Genomic DNA, 19,706 nt, shown 5'->3' on the forward strand with positions numbered 1-19,706 from the left:
TCTCTACTGTACCAGACCAACAGTAACCCAGTCTCTACTGTACCAGACCAACAGTAACCCAGTCTCTACTGTACCAGACCAACAGTAACCTAGTCTCTACTGTACCAGCCCAACAGTAACCTAGTCTCTACTGTACCAGACCAACAGTAACCTAGTCTCTACTGTACCAGACCAACAGTAACCCAGTCTCTACTGTACCAGACCAACAGTAACCTAGTCTCTACTGTACCAGACCAACAGTAACCCAGTCTCTACTGTACCAGACCAACAGTAACCTAGTCTCTACTGTACCAGACCAACAGTAACCCAGTCTCTACTGTACCAGACCAACAGTAACCTAGTCTCTACTGTACCAGCCCAACAGTAACCTAGTCTCTACTGTACCAGACCAACAGTAACCCGTCTCTACTGTACCAGGACCAACAGTAACCAGTCCTCTACTGTACCAGACCAACAGTAACCTAGTCTCTACTGTACCAGACCAACAGTACCCAGTCTCTACTGTACCAGCCAACAGTAACCCAGTCTCTACTGTACCAGACCAACAGTAACCCTAGTCTCTACTGTACAGACAACAGTAACCCAGTCTCTACTGGTACCAGACAACAGTAACCCAGTCTCTACTGTACCAGACCAACAGTAACCCAGTCTCTACTGATCCAGACCAACAGTAACCTAGTCTCTACTGATCCAGACGCAGTAACCCAGTCTCTACTGTTACCCGAGACCCACAGTAACCCCAGTCTCTACTGTACCAGACCAACAGTAACCCAGTCTCTACTGTACCAGACCAACAGTAACCCAGTCTCTACTGTACCAGACCAACAGTAACCCAGTCTCTACTGTACCAGACAACAGTAACCTAGTCTCTACTGTACCAGCCCAACAGTAACCTAGTCTCTACTGTACCAGACCAACAGTAACCTAGTCTCTACTGTACCAGACCAACAGTAACCCAGTCTCTACTGTACCAGACCAACATTAACCCAGTCTCTACTGTACCAGACCAACAGTAACCCAGTCTCTACTGTACCAGACCAACAGTAACCCAGTCTCTACTGTACCAGACCAACAGTAACCCAGTCTCTACTGTACCAGACCAACAGTAAACCTAGTCTCTACTGTACCAGACCAACAGTAACCTAGTCTCTACTGTACCAGACCAACAGTAACCTAGTCTCTACTGTACCAGACCAACAGTAACCCAGTCTCTACTGTACCAGACCAACAGTAACCCAGTCTCTACTGTACCAGACCAACAGTAACCCAGTCTCTACTGTACCAGACCAACAGTAACCCAGTCTCTACTGTACCAGACCAACAGTAACCCAGTCTCTACTGTACCAGACCAACAGTAACCCAGTCTCTACTGTACCAGACCAACAGTAACCTAGTCTCTACTGTACCAGACCAACAGTAACCTAGTCTCTACTGTACCAGACCAACAGTAACCTAGTCTCTACTGTACCAGACCAACAGTAACCCAGTCTCTACTGTACCAGACCAACAGTAACCTAGTCTCTCCAGCCAGACAGCTCACTCCCTCTAATCTTTGAATGTGTTGCCTGTTGGATTTACGTGGCTCCAAAGTCCAAGTCGAACGATGTCCACGACTAACAGTAAGTCACAAAGCAACAGTGACATCTAGTGGCCAGGTGCTGTCATTACACCAGTCTGTGCTCTGAAGGCTCAGGACACAGCTGTTCTGTACGGTCTCTGGGACACACATGAAGTCATCAATGTCCGTTTTCTTGGGTCCTTAAAAAAGGTGAATCTAACTTTTCTTCGGACAAGTTACATACGTACGAAAGCGGACATAGTGGATCTCATGACGGACAATCATATCTGTTCTGTTGACCGTCATCTCATGACTACCTATTGAAAAGCTATTGGCTCAAATCAGGAGTAACACTGTTTTTCACCACTAGCACCACACACTAAACCGAGAGCCATTTACATGTGCTGCTATTTAAACCAGGTTTGGGATGCAGTTCTAATTTCATTTCCATTACAAACCACCAATTCCCATTCTAGAACTAGAAGGAATCATTTAGAATCTTTATCTGTAAGACAAACCACATGCAGTAGATTCACATTCTAGAACTAGAAGGAATCATTAGAGACAAACCACATGCAGTAGATTCCCATTCTAGAACTAGAAGGAATCATTAGAGACAAACCACATGCAGTAGACGGATGACTATTGATATGAAGAACACACATCCTTATCTGATACAAGATAGTCACCCTCCTTACTCAAACAGGTGTGTGTGTGTGTGTGTGTGTGTGTGTGTGTGTGTGTGTGTGTGCGCGTGCGCGTGTGCGTGTGTGTGCGTGTGCGCGTGCGTGTCAGTGTGTGTGTGTGTGTGTGTGTGTGTGTGTGTGTGTGTGTGTGTGTGTGTGTGTGCGCGTGCGTGTGCGTGTCAGTGTGTGTGTGTGTGCGTGTGTGTGTGTGCGTACCATTGCTGTCAGTGTTTTTCTGAGGGGTAGCGACACGAAGGAAGATCTGTTGTCTCCAGGAGTGTCTCCGTAGAGGACTGTCTCCTACCACACACACTGCTACCGGACTGGACAGGGCTGCTACGTCACTGTAACACACACACACACACACACATTAATACACACACACACATTAATACACACACACACACATTAATACACACACACACACACATTAATACACACACTGCTACCGGACTGGACAGGGCTGCTACGTCACTGTAACATAGACACACACATTAATACACACACACACACACATTAATACACACACACACACACACACACACTGCTACCGGACTGGACAGGGCTGCTACGTCACTGTAACACACACACACATTAATACACACACACACACACACACAGACACACACACACTGCTACCGGACTGGATAGGGCTGCTACGTCACTGTAACATACACACACACACACACTGCTACCGGACTGGACAGGGCTGCTACGTCACTGTAACACACACACACATTAATACACACACACAGACACACACACACTGCTACCGGACTGGATAGGGCTGCTACGTCACTGTAACATACACACACACACATTAATACACACACACATACGTTAATACACACACACACACACAGTAAGTGGTTGTAAAACTCACAGGTAGAGTGTATGGTGTGTAGTGGTGGTGTATGGTGTGTAGTGGTGGTGTATGGTGTGTAGTGGTGGTGTATGGTGTGTAGTGTAGTGGTGGTGTATGGTGTGGGGTGTGTGGTATGATGTGGTGTGGGGTGTGGGGTATGGTGTGGTGTGTAGTGTGGGGTATGGTGTGGTGTGTAGTGTGGGGTATGGTATGGTGTGTAGTGTGGGGGTATGGTATGGTGTGTAGTGGTGGTGTGGTGTGTAGTATGGTGTGTGGTGTGTAGTATGGTGTGTGGTGTGTAGTATGGTGTGTGGTGTGTAGTATGGTGTGTGGTGTGTAGCATGGTGTGTGGTGTGTAGCATGGTGTGTGGTGTGTAGTATGGTGTGTGGTGTGTAGTGGTGTGTAGTGTGGTGTGTAGTGGTGGTGTGTAGTATGGTGTGTGGTATGGTGTGGTGTGTAGTATGGTGTGTAGTATGGTGTGGTGTGTAGTATGGTGTGTAGTGTGGTGTGGTATGGTGTGTGGTGTGGTATGTGGTATGGTGTATGGTGTGGTGTATGGTGTGGTGCATGGTGTGTGGTATGGTGTGTGGTGTTGTATGGTGTGTGGTGTGGTATGTGGTGTATGGTGTGGTGTATGGTGTATGGTGTGGTGTGTGGTGTACGGTGTGGTGCGTGGTGTGTAGTGTGTGGTATGGTGTGGTGTATGGTATGGTGTATGGTGTGGGGTGTATGGTGTGGTGTATGGTGTATGGTGTAGGGTGTATGGTGTGGTGTATGGTGTAGGGTGTATGGTATGGTGTATGGTGTATGGTATGGGGTGTGGTATGTGGTGTATGGTGTGGTGTGTGGTGTATGGTGTGGTGTATGGTATGGTGTGTGGTGAGTGGTGTGGTGTATGGTATGGTGTGTGGTGTGGTGTATGGTATGGTGTGTGGTGTATGGAAAGTGTGCTGTGGTGTAGTGTGTAGTGTGTGGTGTGGCGTATGGTGTGTGGTGTATGGTGTGGTGTACCTCCTCTTGTCTAAGTCACAGGGGTGGCTCTCGTGGACAGGAGCGAGGAGTTTGAGGAAGTTGGGAACAGAGGAGGAGGAGCGGAGACGAGCGCGCAGACCTCCCAGAGGACTGACAGAGATGAGAGGAGAGAAGGAGAGAGAAGGAGAGGTCAGAGAGAAACATTAAAGATATAGACTGGACAGACAGACAGGAAGTAGCAGGGACAGACACTGAAACAGTGTGATAATGACAGGAAGTAGCAGGGACAGAAACTGAAAGAGTGATAATGACAGGAAGTAGCAGGGACAGACACTGAAACAGAGTAATAATGACAGACAGGAAGTAGCAGGGAGAGACACTGAAACAGAGTGATAATGACAGACAGGAAGTAGCAGGAACAGACACTGAAACAGAGTGATAATGACAGACAGAAAGTAGCAGGGAGAGACACTGAAACACAGTGATATTGACAAACAGGAAGTAGCAGGGAGAGACACTGAAACACAGTGATAATGACAGACAGGAAGTAGCAGGGACAGACACTGAAACACAGTGATAATGACAGACAGGAAGTAGCAGGGACAGACACTGAAACACAGTGATAATGACAGACAGGAAGTAGCAGGGAGAGACACTGAAACACAGTGCTAATGACAGACAGGAAGTAGCAGGGAGAGACACTGAAACACAGTGATAATGACAGACAGGAAGTAGCAGGGACAGACACTGAAACAGAGTGATAATGACAGACAGGAAGTAGCAGGGACAGACACTGAAACACAGTGATAATGACAGACAGGAAGTAGCAGGGACAGACACTGAAACACAGTGATAATGACAGACAGGAAGTAGCAGGGACAGACACTGAAACACAGTGATAATGACAAACAGGAAGTAGCAGGGACAAACACTGAAACACAGTGATAATGACAGACAGGAAGTAGCAGGGAAAGGAAAAAAGGCAGAAAAAAAAGGAGGGGTGAAGGAGCTCACCTTCGTTTGGCCAGGCGACCCCCGAGAGAGGGGGATGAGGGTCGAGGAGAGAGAAGAGGAGAGGGGAAGGAGAGGAAAGGAAGAGTAGGGTCCGCCTGGAGTCGTCTGGAGAGAGAGAGAGAGAGAGAGACAGAGAGACAGAGAGAACAGAGAGACAGAGAGAGAGAGAGAGAGAGAGAGAGAGAGAGAGAGAGAGAGAGAGAGACAGAGAGAGAGAGAGAGAGAGACAGAGACAGAGAGACAGAGAGAGAGAGACAGAGAGAGAGACAGAGAGAGAGAGAGACAGAGAGAGAGAGACAGAGAGAGAGAGAGACAGAGAGACAGAGAGACAGAGAGAGAGAGAGAGAGAGAGAGAGAGAGAGAGAGAGAGAGAGACAGAGACAGAGACAGAGAGAGAGAGAGTCAGAGAGAGAGAGAGAGACAGAGACAGAGAGAGAGAGAGAGAGAGAGAGAGAGACAGAGACAGAGACAGAGACAGAGAGAGAGAGAGTCAGAGAGAGAGAGAGAGACAGAGACAGAGAGAGAGAGAGAGAGAGAGAGAGTCAGAGAGACAGAGAGAGAGAGAGAGAGAGTCAGAGAGACAGAGAGAGAGAGACAGAGAGAGAGAGAGACAGAGAGACAGAGAGAGAGAGAGAGAGAGAGAGAGAGAGACAGAGACAGAGACAGAGACAGAGACAGAGAGAGAGAGAGTCAGAGAGAGAGAGAGAGACAGAGACAGAGAGAGAGAGAGAGAGAGAGAGTCAGAGAGACAGAGAGAGAGAGAGAGAGAGTCAGAGAGACAGAGAGAGAGAGAGAGACAGAGAGAATAAGGATGGAAATTCAAAAGAAAAGGAGTGTAGGGTGGTGGAGGAGGAGGAGGAGAGGGTGTTGATCTTCCTCAGGAGGAACACAACAGGAAGTACCGTACCTATGACAGGAACTCCGTGTGTGTGTGTGTTTTGTGGACATGTCAGGAAAGTGCGGAGTGTGTCCCATTCAGGACAACAAGACTAGAGCCGTCCATATAAATAGAGGGGATGAACTATTATTTTAAATGGTTGTTGATCTCACCACTATCTCACACACACACACACACACACACACACACACACACACACACACACACACACACACACACACACTCCAGCTCTTACTTGCTCTGGTGCGGAGTGTCGGTGCTGACGGAGTAGTGCCGGACCAGTTTGGGCTTGGTGGAGCCGCTGGGTACCTGGGGTGTGTGTGTATACGAGGGGGTGTGGTCAGGGTAGGAAGGGGCGTGATCGTGGTAGGAAGGGGAGTGGCTGAAGGTGCTGGCTCTCCGCCTGAAGCCATGCGGCTGGGACCGTGCGTCCCAGGAGGACAGAGACAGGGATGAGAAGGAAGGAGAGACGGAGAGAGGAGAGGTGTCCAGATGTTTCAGGTCCCCTGTAGAGTTGTGAGAGCGCAGAGGATTGGAGGAGGGGAGGGGGTCTTCTAGGGAGGGGTACTGGGGAGGGAGGGAGATGGAGGGAGGAGAGAGAGAGCGAGGGGGGAGAGAGAGAAAGTTGGAGTTAGAGAATGGATGGCTCCTACAGACAGTGAGTCACGTGGACGTGTCTTGTTATATAAAGCAGGCAGACAGGCATCAAGACATTCAGTTACTGTTCCATCGGAAGGTTTATTAGGTACACCGTCCCATTCACCATAATGGATGGCTCCTACAGACAGGCATCAAGACATTCAGTTACTGTTCCATCGGACAGTTTATTAGGTACACCGTCCCATTCACCATAATGGATGGCTCCTACAGACAGGCATCAAGACATTCAGTTACTGTTCCATCGGACAGTTTATTAGGTACACCGTCCCATTCACCATAATGGATGGCTCCTACAGACAGGCATCAAGACATTCAGTTACTGTTCCACCGGACTTTAGACTGGGCAACACGTGTGAAACTAAGTGACTCTGAGCGTGGTGTGATGGGCGGGGCCAGGCACGCCGGATTCAGTAAGAAACAGATGCTCTCCTGGGCTTTTAACAGATGACAGTGTCTGGGGTTTATACTGAGAATGGTGTGATGATTTTAACAGACAGTGTCTGGGGTTTATACTGAGAATGGTGTGATGATTTTAACAGACAGTGTCTGGGGTTTATACTGAGAATGGTGTGATGATTTTTACAGAATGGTGTGATGATTTTTACAGAATGGTGTGATGATTTATGATTTAATGTTCCTTGATACCAGTTAAGCAACGTGTTCATGCCCCGAATAATTCAGGCTGTTCTGGATAGGTTGGAGTCATTAAAACTCGTTTTTCGCTATTGACCCTTGATACCAGTTGAACAACGTTTGAATGCCACAGCACCTCTGAAACACTGTCCCTGACCGAGCATCTCTGAAACACTGTCGCTGACCGAGCATCTCTGAAACACTGTCGCTGACCGAGCACCTCTGAAAACACTGTCGCTGACCGAGCAGCTCTGAAACACTGTCGCTGACCGGGCATCTCTGAAACACTGTCGCTGACCGAGCAGCTCTGAAACACTGTCGCTGACCGAGCATCTCTGAAACACTGTCGCTGACCGAGCATCTCTGAAACACTGTCGCTGACCGAGCATCTCTGAAACACTGTCGCTGACCGAGCATCTCTGAAACACTGTCGCTGACCGGGCATCTCTGAAACACTGTCGCTGACCGGGCATCTCTGAAACACTGTCGCTGACCGGGCATCTCTGAAACACTGTCGCTGACCGGGCATCTCTGAAACACTGTCGCTGACCGGGCATCTCTGAAACACTGTCGCTGACCGAGCACCTCTGGAAACACTGTCGCTGACCGAGCACCTCTGGAAACACTGTCGCTGACCGAGCATCTCTGAAACACTGTCGCTGACCGGGCATCTCTGAAACACTGTCGCTGACCGGGCATCTCTGAAACACTGTCGCTGACCGGGCATCTCTGAAACACTGTCGCTGACCGGGCATCTCTGAAACACTGTCGCTGACCGGGCATCTCTGAAACACTGTCGCTGACCGAGCACCTCTGGAAACACTGTCGCTGACCGAGCACCTCTGGAAACACTGTCGCTGACCGAGCATCTCTGAAAACACTGTCGCTGACCGAGCACCTCTGGAAACACTGTCGCTGACCGAGCATCTCTGAAAACACTGTCGCTGACCGAGCATCTCTGAAACACTGTCGCTGACCGAGCAGCTCTGAAACACTGTCGCTGACCGAGCAGCTCTGAAACACTGTCGCTGACCGAGCAGCTCTGAAACACTGTCGCTGACCGAGCAGCTCTGAAAGACTGTCGCTGACCGGGCATCTCTGAAACACTGTCGCTGACCGGGCATCTCTGAAACACTGTCGCTGACCGAGCTCGATAGAACGTCTTTGGGATGACATCAACATCCCTGTAGAACGTTTCTGACAGCTTGTAGAATCCACGCCCCAAATAATTCAGGCTGTTCTGGAGGCAAAGGGGGGGTCTGACTCCGTACTTGATGGGTTGACAATTGAAGTCGGAAGTTGACAAAACACATTAGGTAGTGTGTCATTAAAACTCGTTTTTCAACAACTCCACAAATTTCTGGTTAACAAACTATAGTTTTGGCAAGTCCGTTAGGACATCTACTTTGTGCATGACACAAAGTCATTTTTCCAACAATTGGTTCATCCTTCAGAGCATTTTCCAAAACACCTGAAGGTACCACGTTCATCTGTACAAACAATAGTACGCAAGTATAAACACCATGGGACCACGCAGCCATCATACCGCTCAGGAAGGAGACGCGTTCTGTCACCTAGAGATGAACGTACTTTGGTGCGAAAGTGCAAATCAATCCCAGAACAGCAGCAAAGGATCTTGTGAAGATGCTGGAGGAAACAGGTACAAAAGTATCTATATCCACAGTAAAACAAGTCCTATATCGACATAACCTGAAAGGCCGCTCAGCAAGGAAGAAGCTACTGCTCCAAAACCGCCATAAAAAAGCCAGACTACAGTTTGCAACTGCACATGGGGACGAAGATCGTACTTTTTGGAGAAATGTCCTCTAGTAGAGTTAGAGTTATGTCTAGTAGAGTTAGATACCTGTCTAGTAGAGTTAGAATACATGTCTAGTAGAGTTAGAGTTATCTGTCTAGTAGAGTTAGATACCTGTCTAGTATAGTTAGATACCTGTCTAGTAGAGTTAGATATAGATACCTGTCTAGTAGAGTTAGATACCTGTCTAGTAGAGTTAGATATAGATACCTGTCTAGTAGAGTTAGATACCTGTCTAGTAGAGTTAGATATAGATACCTGTCTAGTAGAGTTAGATACCTGTCTAGTAGAGTTAGATACCTGTCTAGTAGAGTTAGATACCTGTCTAGTAGAGTTAGATATAGATACCTGTCTAGTAGAGTTAGATATAGATACCTGTCTAGTAGAGTTAGATAAAGATACCTGTCTAGTAGAGTTAGATACCTGTCTAGTAGAGTTAGATATAGATACCTGTCTAGTAGAGTTAGATACCTGTCTAGTAGAGTTAGATATAGATACCTGTCTAGTAGAGTTAGATATAGATACCTGTCTAGTAGAGTTAGATACCTGTCTAGTAGAGTTAGATACCTGTCTAGTAGAGTTAGATATAGATACCTGTCTAGTAGAGTTAGATAAAGATACCTGTCCAGTAGAGTTAGATATAGATACCTGTCTAGTAGAGTTAGATACCTGTCTAGTAGAGTTAGATACCTGTCTAGTAGAGTTAGATATAGATACCTGTCTAGTAGAGTTAGATACCTGTCTAGTAGAGTTAGATATAGATACCTGTCTAGTAGAGTTAGATACCTGTCTAGTAGAGTTAGATATAGATACCTGTCTAGTAGAGTTAGATACCTGTCCAGTAGAGTTAGATATAGATACCTGTCCAGTAGAGTTAGATATAGATACCTGTCTAGTAGAGTTAGATACCTGTCTAGTAGAGTTAGATATAGATACCTGTCTAGTAGAGTTAGATACCTGTCTAGTAGAGTTAGATACCTGTCTAGTAGAGTTAGATATAGATTACCTGTCTAGTAGAGTTAGATATAGATACCTGTCTAGTAGAGTTAGATACCTGTCTAGTAGAGTTAGATACCTGTCCAGTAGAGTTAGATACCTGTCTAGTAGATATAGATACCTGTCTAGTAGAGTTAGATATACATACCTGTCTAGTAGAGTTAGATATAGATACTGTCTAGTAGAGTTAGATACCTGTCTAGTAGAGTTAGATATAGATACCTGTCTAGTAGAGTTAGATATAGATACCTGTCTAGAAGAGTTAGATACCTGTCTAGTAGAGTTAGATACCTGTCTAGTAGAGTTAGATATAGATACCTGTCTAGTAGAGTTAGATATAGATACCTGTCTAGTAGAGTTAGATATAGATACCTGTCTAGTAGAGTTAGATATAGATACCTGTCTAGTAGAGTTAGATATAGATACCTGTCTAGTAGAGTTAGATACCTGTCTAGTAGAGTTAGATACCTGTCCAGTAGAGTTAGATACCTGTCTAGTAGATATAGATACCTGTCTAGTAGAGTTAGATATACATACCTGTCTAGTAGAGTTAGATATAGATACCTGTCTAGTAGAGTTAGATACCTGTCTAGTAGAGTTAGATATAGATACCTGTCTAGTAGAGTTAGATATAGATACCTGTCTAGAAGAGTTAGATACCTGTCTAGTAGTTAGATACCTGTCTAGTAGAGTTAGATATAGATACCTGTCTAGTAGAGTTAGATATAGATACCTGTCTAGTAGAGTTAGATACCTGTCCTAGTAGAGTTAGATATAGATACCTGTCTAGAAGAGTTAGATACCTGTCTAGTAGAGTTAGATACCTGTCTAGTAGAGTTAGATACCTGTCTAGTAGAGTTAGATACCTGTCTAGTAGAGTTAGATACCTGTCTAGTAGAGTTAGATACCTGTCTAGTAGAGTTAGATACCTGTCTAGTAGAGTTAGATACCTGTCTAGTAGAGTTAGATACCTGTCTAGTAGAGTTAGATACCTGTCTAGTAGAGTTAGATACCTGTCTAGTAGAGTTAGATACCTGTCTAGTAGAGTTTAGATACCTGTCTAGTAGAGTTAGATATAGATACCTGTCCAGTAGAGTTAGATACCTGTCTAGTAGAGTTAGATATAGATACCTGTCTAGAAGAGTTAGATATAGATACCTGTCATAGTTAATACCTGTCTAGTAGAGTTAATACCTGTCTAGTCGCGTTTAAGATACCTGTCTAGTAGAGTTAGATACCTGTCTAGTAGAGTTAGATATAGATACCTGTCTAGTAAGAGTTAGATACCTGTCTAGTAGAGTTAGATATAGATACCTGTCTAGTAGAGTTAGATACCTGTCTAGTAGAGTTAGATACCTGTCTAGTAGAGTTAGATATAGATACCTGTCTAGTAGAGTTAGATACCTGTCTAGTAGAGTTAGATATAGATACCTGTCTAGTAGAGTTAGATATAGATACCTGTCTAGTAGAGTTAGATACCTGTCTAGTAGAGTTAGATATAGATACCTGTCTAGTAGAGTTAGATATAGATACCTGTCTAGTAGAGTTAGATATAGATACCTGTCTAGTAGAGTTAGATATAGATACCTGTCTAGTAGAGTTAGATACCTGTCTAGTAGAGTTAGTAACCTGTCTAGTAGAGTTAGATATAGATACCTGTCTAGTAGAGTTAATACCTGTCTAGTAGAGTTAGATACCTGTCTAGTAGAGTTAGATACCTGTCTAGTAGAGTTAGATACCTGTCTAGTAGAGTTAGATACCTGTCTAGTAGAGTTAGATACCTGTCTAGTAGAGTTAGATACCTGTCTAGTAGAGTTAGATATAGATACCTGTCTAGTAGAGTTAGATACCTGTCTAGTAGAGTTAGATATAGATACCTGTCTAGTAGAGTTAGATACCTGTCTAGTAGAGTTAGATATAGATACCTGTCTAGTAGAGTTAGATACCTGTCTAGTAGAGTTAGATATAGATACCTGTCTAGTAGAGTTAGATATAGATACCTGTCTAGTAGAGTTAGATAAAGATACCTGTCTAGTAGAGTTAGATACCTGTCTAGTAGAGTTAGATATAGATACCTGTCTAGTAGAGTTAGATACCTGTCTAGTAGAGTTAGATATACATACCTGTCTAGTAGAGTTAGATATACATACCTGTCTAGTAGAGTTAGATACCTGTCTAGTAGAGTTAGATACCTGTCTAGTAGAGTTAGATATAGAGACCTGTCTAGTAGAGTTAGATACCTGTCTAGTAGAGTTAGATACCTGTCTCATTAGAGTTAGATATAGATACCTGTCTAGAAGAGTTAGATATAGATACCTGTCTAGTAGAGTTTAGATACCTGTCTAGTAGAGGTTAGATATAGATACCTGTCTAGTAGAGTTAGATATAGATACCTGTCTAGTAGATTTAGATATAGATACCTGTCTAGTAGAGTAGATATAGATACCTGTCTAGTAGAGTTAGATATAGATACCTGTCTAGTAGAGTTAGATATAGATACCTGTCTAGTAGAGTTAGATATAGATACCTGTCTAGTAGAGTTAGATATAGATACCTGTCTAGTAGAGTTAGATATAGATACCTGTCTAGTAGAGTTAGATACCTGTCTAGAAGAGTTAGATATAGATACCTGTCTAGTAGAGTTAGATACCTGTCTAGAAGAGTTAGATATAGATACCTGTCTAGTAGAGTTAGATATAGATACCTGTCTAGTAGAGTTAGATACCTGTCTAGTAGAGTTAGATATAGATACCTGTCTAGTAGAGTTAGATACCTGTCTAGTAGAGTTAGATATAGATACCTGTCTAGTAGAGTTAGATATAGATACCTGTCTAGTAGAGTTAGATATAGATACCTGTCTAGTAGAGTTAGATACCTGTCTAGTAGAGTTAGATACCTGTCTAGTAGAGTTAGATATAGATACCTGTCTAGTAGAGTTAGATACCTGTCTAGTAGAGTTAGATATACATACCTGTCTAGTAGAGTTAGATATAGATACCTGTCTAGTAGAGTTAGATACCTGTCTAGTAGAGTTAGATACCTGTCTAGTAGAGTTAGATATAGATACCTGTCTAGTAGAGTTAGATACCTGTCTAGTAGAGTTAGATACCTGTCTAGTAGAGTTAGATATAGATACCTGTCTAGAAGAGTTAGATATAGATACCTGTCTAGTAGAGTTAGATACCTGTCTAGTAGAGTTAGATACCTGTCTAGTAGAGTTAGATATAGATACCTGTCTAGTAGAGTTAGATACCTGTCTAGTAGAGTTAGATACCTGTCTAGTAGAGTTAGATACCTGTCTAGTAGAGTTAGATACCTGTCTAGTAGAGTTAGATACCTGTCTAGTAGAGTTAGATACCTGTCTAGTAGAGTTAGATACCTGTCTAGTAGAGTTAGATACCTGTCTAGTAGAGTTAGATACCTGTCTAGTAGAGTTAGATACCTGTCTAGTAGAGTTAGATACCTGTCTAGTAGAGTTAGATATAGATACCTGTCTAGTAGAGTTAGATACCTGTCTAGTAGAGTTAGATATAGATACCTGTCTAGTAGAGTTAGATACCTGTCTAGTAGAGTTAGATATAGATACCTGTCTAGTAGAGTTAGATACCTGTCTAGTAGAGTTAGATATAGATACCTGTCTAGTAGAGTTAGATATAGATACCTGTCTAGTAGAGTTAGATATAGATACCTGTCTAGTAGAGTTAGATACCTGTCTAGTAGAGTTAGATACCTGTCTAGTAGAGTTAGATATAGATACCTGTCTAGTAGAGTTAGATACCTGTCTAGTACAGTTAGATATACATACCTGTCTAGTAGAGTTAGATATAGATACCTGTCTAGTAGAGTTAGATACCTGTCTAGTAGAGTTAGATACCTGTCTAGTAGAGTTAGATATAGATACCTGTCTATTAGAGTTAGATACCTGTCTAGTAGAGTTAGATACCTGTCTAGTAGAGTTAGATATAGATACCTGTCTAGAAGAGTTAGATATAGATACCTGTCTAGTAGAGTTAGATACCTGTCTAGTAGAGTTAGATACCTGTCTAGTAGAGTTAGATATAGATACCTGTCTAGTAGAGTAGATTAGATACCTGTCTAGTAGAGTTAGATATAGATACCTGTCTAGTAGAGTTAGATATAGATACCTGTCTAGTAGAGTTAGATATAGATACCTGTCTAGTTAGAGTTAGATATAGATACCTGTCTAGTAGAGTTATAGATACCTGTTCTAGAAGAGTTAGATATAGATACCTGTCTAGTAGAGTTAGATACCTGTCTAGAAGAGTTAGATATTAGATACCTGTCTAGTAGAGTTAGATATAGATACCTGTCTAGTAGAGTTAGATTACCTGTCTAGTAGAGTTAGATATAGATACCTGTCTAGTAGAGTTAGATACCTGTCTAGTAGAGTTAGATATAGATACCTGTCTAGTAGAGTTAGATATAGATACCTGTCTAGTAGAGTTAGATATAAGATACCTGTCTAGTAGAGTTAGATTACCTGTCTAGTAGAGTTAGATACCTGTCTAGTAGAGTTAGATATAGATACCTGTCTAGTAGAGTTAGATATAGATACCTGTCTAGTAGAGTTAGATACCTGTCTAGTAGAGTTAGATATAGATACCTGTCTAGTAGAGTTAGATATAGATACCTGTCTAGTAGAGTTAGATATAGATACCTGTCTAGTAGAGTTAGATATAGATACCTGTCTAGTGAGTTAGATATAGATACCTGTCTAGTAGAGTTAGATATAGATACCTGTCTAGTAGAGTTAGATTAGATACCTGTCTAGTAGAGTTAGAACTATAAGATACCTGTCTAGTAGAGTTAGATACCTGTCTAGTAGAGTTTAGATACCTGTCTAGTAGAGTTAGATATAGATACCTGTCTAGTAGAGTTAGATACCTGTCTAGTAGAGTTCGATATAGATACCTGTCTAGTAAGAGTTAGATATATCCCTGTCTAAGTAGAGTTAGATACCTTCAGTAGAGTTAGATACCTGTCTAGTAGAGTTAGATATAGATACCTGTCTAGTAGAGTTAGATACCTGTCTAGTAGAGTTAGATATAGATACCTGTCTAGTAGAGTTAGATATAGATACCTGTCTAGTAGAGTTAGATATAGATACCTGTCTAGTAGAGTTAGATACCTGTCTAGTAGAGTTAGATACCTGTCTAGTAGAGTTAGATATAGATACCTGTCTAGTAGAGTTAGATATAGATACCTGTCTAGTAGAGTTAGATACCTGTCTAGTAGAGTTAGATATAGATACCTGTCTAGTAGAGTTAGATATAGATACCTGTCTAGTAGAGTTAGATATAGATACCTGTCTAGTAGAGTTAGATATAGATACCTGTCTAGTAGAGTTAGATATAGATACCTGTCTAGTAGAGTTAGATATAGATACCTGTCTAGTAGAGTTAGATATAGATACCTGTCTAGTAGAGTTAGATACCTGTCTAGTAGAGTTAGATACCTGTCTAGTAGAGTTAGATATAGATACCTGTCTAGTAGAGTTAGATACCTGTCTAGTAGAGTTAGATATAGATACCTGTCTAGTAGAGTTAGATACCTGTCTAGTAGAGTTAGATACCTGTCTAGTAGAGTTAGATACCTGTCTAGTAGAGTTAGATATAGATACCTGTCTAGTAGAGTTAGATATAGATACCTGTCTAGTAGAGTTAGATAAAGATACCTGTCTAGTAGAGTTAGATACCTGTCTAGTAGAGTTAGATATAGATACCTGTCTAGTAGAGTTAGATACCTGTCTAGTAGAGTTAGATATAGATACCTGTCTAGTAGAGTTAGATATAGATACCTGTCTAGTAGAGTTAGATACCTGTCTAGTAGAGTTAGATACCTGTCTAGTAGAGTTAGATATAGATACCTGTCTAGTAGAGTTAGATATAGATACCTGTCTAGTAGAGTTAGATATAGATACCTGTCTAGTAGAGTTAGATACCTGTCCAGTAGAGTTAGATATAGATACCTGTCCAGTAGAGTTAGATATAGATACCTGTCTAGTAGAGTTAGATATAGATACCTGTCTAGTAGAGTTAGATACCTGTCTAGTAGAGTTAGATACCTGTCCAGTAGAGTTAGATATAGATACCTGTCTAGTAGAGTTAGATATAGATACCTGTCTAGTAGAGTTAGATATAGATACCTGTCTAGTAGAGTTAGATATAGATACCTGTCTAGTAGAGTTAGATACCTGTCTAGTAGAGTTAGATACCTGTCTAGTAGAGTTAGATATAGATACCTGTCTAGTAGAGTTAGATATAGATACCTGTCCAGTATAGTTAGATATAGATACCTGTCTAGTAGAGTTAGATACCTGTCTAGTAGAGTTAGATACCTGTCTAGTAGAGTTAGATATAGATACCTGTCTAGTAGAGTTAGATATAGATACCTTTCTAGTAGAGTTAGATACCTGTCTAGTAGAGTTAGATACCTGTCTAGAAGAGTTAGATATAGATACCTGTCTAGTAGAGTTAGATATAGATACCTGTCTAGAAGAGTTAGATATAGATACCTGTCTAGTAGAGTTAGATACCTGTCTAGTAGAGTTAGATACCTGTCTAGTAGAGTTAGATACCTGTCTAGTAGATATAGATACCTGTCTAGTAGAGTTAGATATAGATACCTGTCTAGTAGAGTTAGATATAGATACCTGTCTAGTAGAGTTAGATACCTGTCTAGTAGAGTTAGATATAGATACCTGTCTAGTATAGTTAGATACCTGTCTAGTAGAGTTAGATATAGATACCTGTCTAGTAGAGTTAGATACCTGTCCAGTAGAGTTAGATATAGATACCTGTCTAGTAGAGTTAGATACCTGTCTAGTAGAGTTAGATATAGATACCTGTCTAGTAGAGTTAGATATAGATACCTGTCCAGTAGAGTTAGATATAGATACCTGTCTAGTAGAGTTAGATACCTGTCTAGTAGAGTTAGATACCTGTCTAGTAGAGTTAGATATAGATACCTGTCTAGTAGAGTTAGATATAGATACCTGTCTAGTAGAGTTAGATACCTGTCTAGTAGAGTTAGATATAGATACCTGTCCAGTAGAGTTAGATACCTGTCTAGTAGAGTTAGATACCTGTCCAGTAGAGTTAGATATAGATACCTGTCTAGTAGAGTTAGATATAGATACCTGTCCAGTAGAGTTAGATATAGATACCTGTCTAGTAGAGTTAGATACCTGTCCAGTAGAGTTAGATATAGATACCTGTCTAGTAGAGTTAGATACCTGTCTAGTAGAGTTAGATATAGATACCTGTCCAGTAGAGTTAGATACCTGTCTAGTAGAGTTAGATACCTGTCCAGTAGAGTTAGATATAGATACCTGTCTAGTAGAGTTAGATATAGATACCTGTCCAGTAGAGTTAGATATAGATACCTGTCTAGTAGAGTTAGATACCTGTCCAGTAGAGTTAGATATAGATACCTGTCTAGTAGAGTTAGATACCTGTCTAGTAGAGTTAGATACCTGTCCAGTAGAGTTAGATACCTGTCTAGTAGAGTTAGATATAGATACCTGTCTAGTAGAGTTAGATACCTGTCTAGTAGAGTTAGATATAGATACCTGTCTAGTAGATATAGATACCTGTTCAGTAGAGTTCAGTGTAGAGTCAGATGAACTGATGTTTCCTTCACTGTTCTCTCTCTGAGCCCTGGCTTTGCTACTTCCCTGGAGAAACAGAACACACACACACAGATTAACACACACACACAGATTAACACACACACACACAGATTAACACACACACACACAGATTAACACACACACAGGTTCTCACACACACGTTAAAACAGACGCGCATACACTTCCCCCTACCTTCCAGACCACTTCCCCCTACCTTCCAGACCACTTCCCCCTACCTTCCAGACCACTTCCCCTACCTTCCAGACCACTTCCCCTACCTTCCAGACCACTTCCCCCTACCTTCTAGACCACTTCCCCCTACCTTCTAGACCACTTCCCCTACCTTCCAGACCACTTCCCCTACCTTCCAGACCACTTCCCCCTACCTTCCAGACCACTTCCCCCTACCCTACAGACCACTTCCCCCTACCTTCCAGATCACTTCCCCCTACCTTGCAGACCACATCCCCCTACCTTCCAGACCACTTCCCCCTACAGACCACATCCCCCTACAGACCACATCCCCTACCTTCCAGACCACTTCCCCCTACAGACCACTTCCCCCTACCTTCCAGACCACATCCCCCTACCTTCCAGACCACTTCCCCCTACCTTCCAGACCACTTCCCCCTACAGACCACATCCCCCTACCTTCCAGACCACTTCCCCCTACAGACCACTTCCCCCTACCTTCCAGACCACATCCCCCTACCTTCCAGACCACTTCCCCCTACCTTCCAGACCACTTCCCCCTACCTTCCAGACCACTTCCCCCTACCTTCCAGACCACTTCCCCCTACCTTCCAGACCACTTCCCCCTACCTTCCAGACCACTTCCCCCTACCTTCCAGACCACTTCCCCCTGCAGACCACTTCCCCCTACCTTCTAGACCACTTCCCCCTACCTTCCAGACCACTTCCCCCTACCTTCCAGACCACTTCCCCCTACCTTCCAGACCACTTCCCCCTACCTTCCAGACCACTTCCCCCTGCAGACCACATCCCCCTACCTTCCAGACCACTTCCCCCTACAGACCACATCCCCCTACCTTCCAGACCACTTCCCCCTACCTTCCAGACCACTTCCCCCTACCTTCCAGACCACTTCCCCCTACCTTCCAGACCACATCCCCCTACCTTCCAGACCACATCCCCCTACCTTCCAGACCACTTCCCCCTACCTTCCAGACCACTTCCCCCTACCTTCCAGACCACTTCCCCCTACCTTCCAGACCACTTCCCCCTACCTTCCAGACCACTTCCCCCTACCTTCCAGACCACTTCCCCCTACAGACCACTTCCCCCTACCTTCCAGACCACTTCCCCCTGCAGACCACTTCCCCCTGCAGACCACATCCCCCTACCTTCCAGACCACTTCCCCCTACAGACCACATCCCCCTACCTTCCAGACCACTTCCCCCTACAGACCACTTCCCCCTACCTTCCAGACCACATCCCCCTACCTTTCAGACCACATCCCCCTACCTTTCAGACCACATCCCCCTACCTTCCAGACCACTTCCCCCTACCTTCCAGACCACTTCCCCCTACCTTCCAGACCACTTCCCCCTACCTTCCAGACCACTTCCCCCTCCCTACCTTCCAGACCACTTCCCCCTACCTTCCAGACCACTTCCCCCTACCTTCCAGACCACTTCCCCCTACCTTCCAGACCACTTCCCCCTACCTTCCAGACCACTTCCCCCTACCTTCCAGACCACTTCCCCCTACCTTCCAGACCACTTCCCCCTACCTTCCAGACCACTTCCCCCTACCTTCCAGACCACTTCCCCTACCTTCCAGACCACTTCCCCCTACCTTCCAGACCACTTCCCCCTACCTTCCAGACCACTTCCCCCTACAGACCACTTCCCCCTACCTTCCAGACCACTTCCCCCTGCAGACCACATCCCCCTACCTTCCAGACCACTTCCCCTACAGACCACATCCCCCTA

General features: G+C 43.8%; 1 protein-coding gene across 1 annotated transcript in view; it reads right to left on the minus strand.

Moving 5' to 3' along the window:
- Window positions 1-2,681: 2,681 nt before the first annotated feature.
- Window positions 2,682-19,706, minus strand: part of LOC116362653 (TBC1 domain family member 1) — a gene marked incomplete at its 3' end in the record, with an annotated part of 69,922 nt that continues 52,897 nt past the window's right edge. The window contains exons 9-13 of the mRNA XM_031816707.1: window positions 17,712-17,795; window positions 6,230-6,561; window positions 5,097-5,201; window positions 4,122-4,232; window positions 2,682-2,718 (exon numbers count right to left, since the gene is read on the minus strand). Of these exons, the coding sequence (XP_031672567.1) occupies window positions 2,682-2,718; window positions 4,122-4,232; window positions 5,097-5,201; window positions 6,230-6,561; window positions 17,712-17,795 (669 nt within the window). The remainder of the gene's footprint in view (window positions 2,719-4,121; window positions 4,233-5,096; window positions 5,202-6,229; window positions 6,562-17,711; window positions 17,796-19,706) is intronic.

Source organism: Oncorhynchus kisutch, unplaced genomic scaffold (assembly GCF_002021735.2).
Source record: "Oncorhynchus kisutch isolate 150728-3 unplaced genomic scaffold, Okis_V2 scaffold857, whole genome shotgun sequence".
Lineage (NCBI taxonomy): Eukaryota > Metazoa > Chordata > Actinopteri > Salmoniformes > Salmonidae > Oncorhynchus > Oncorhynchus kisutch.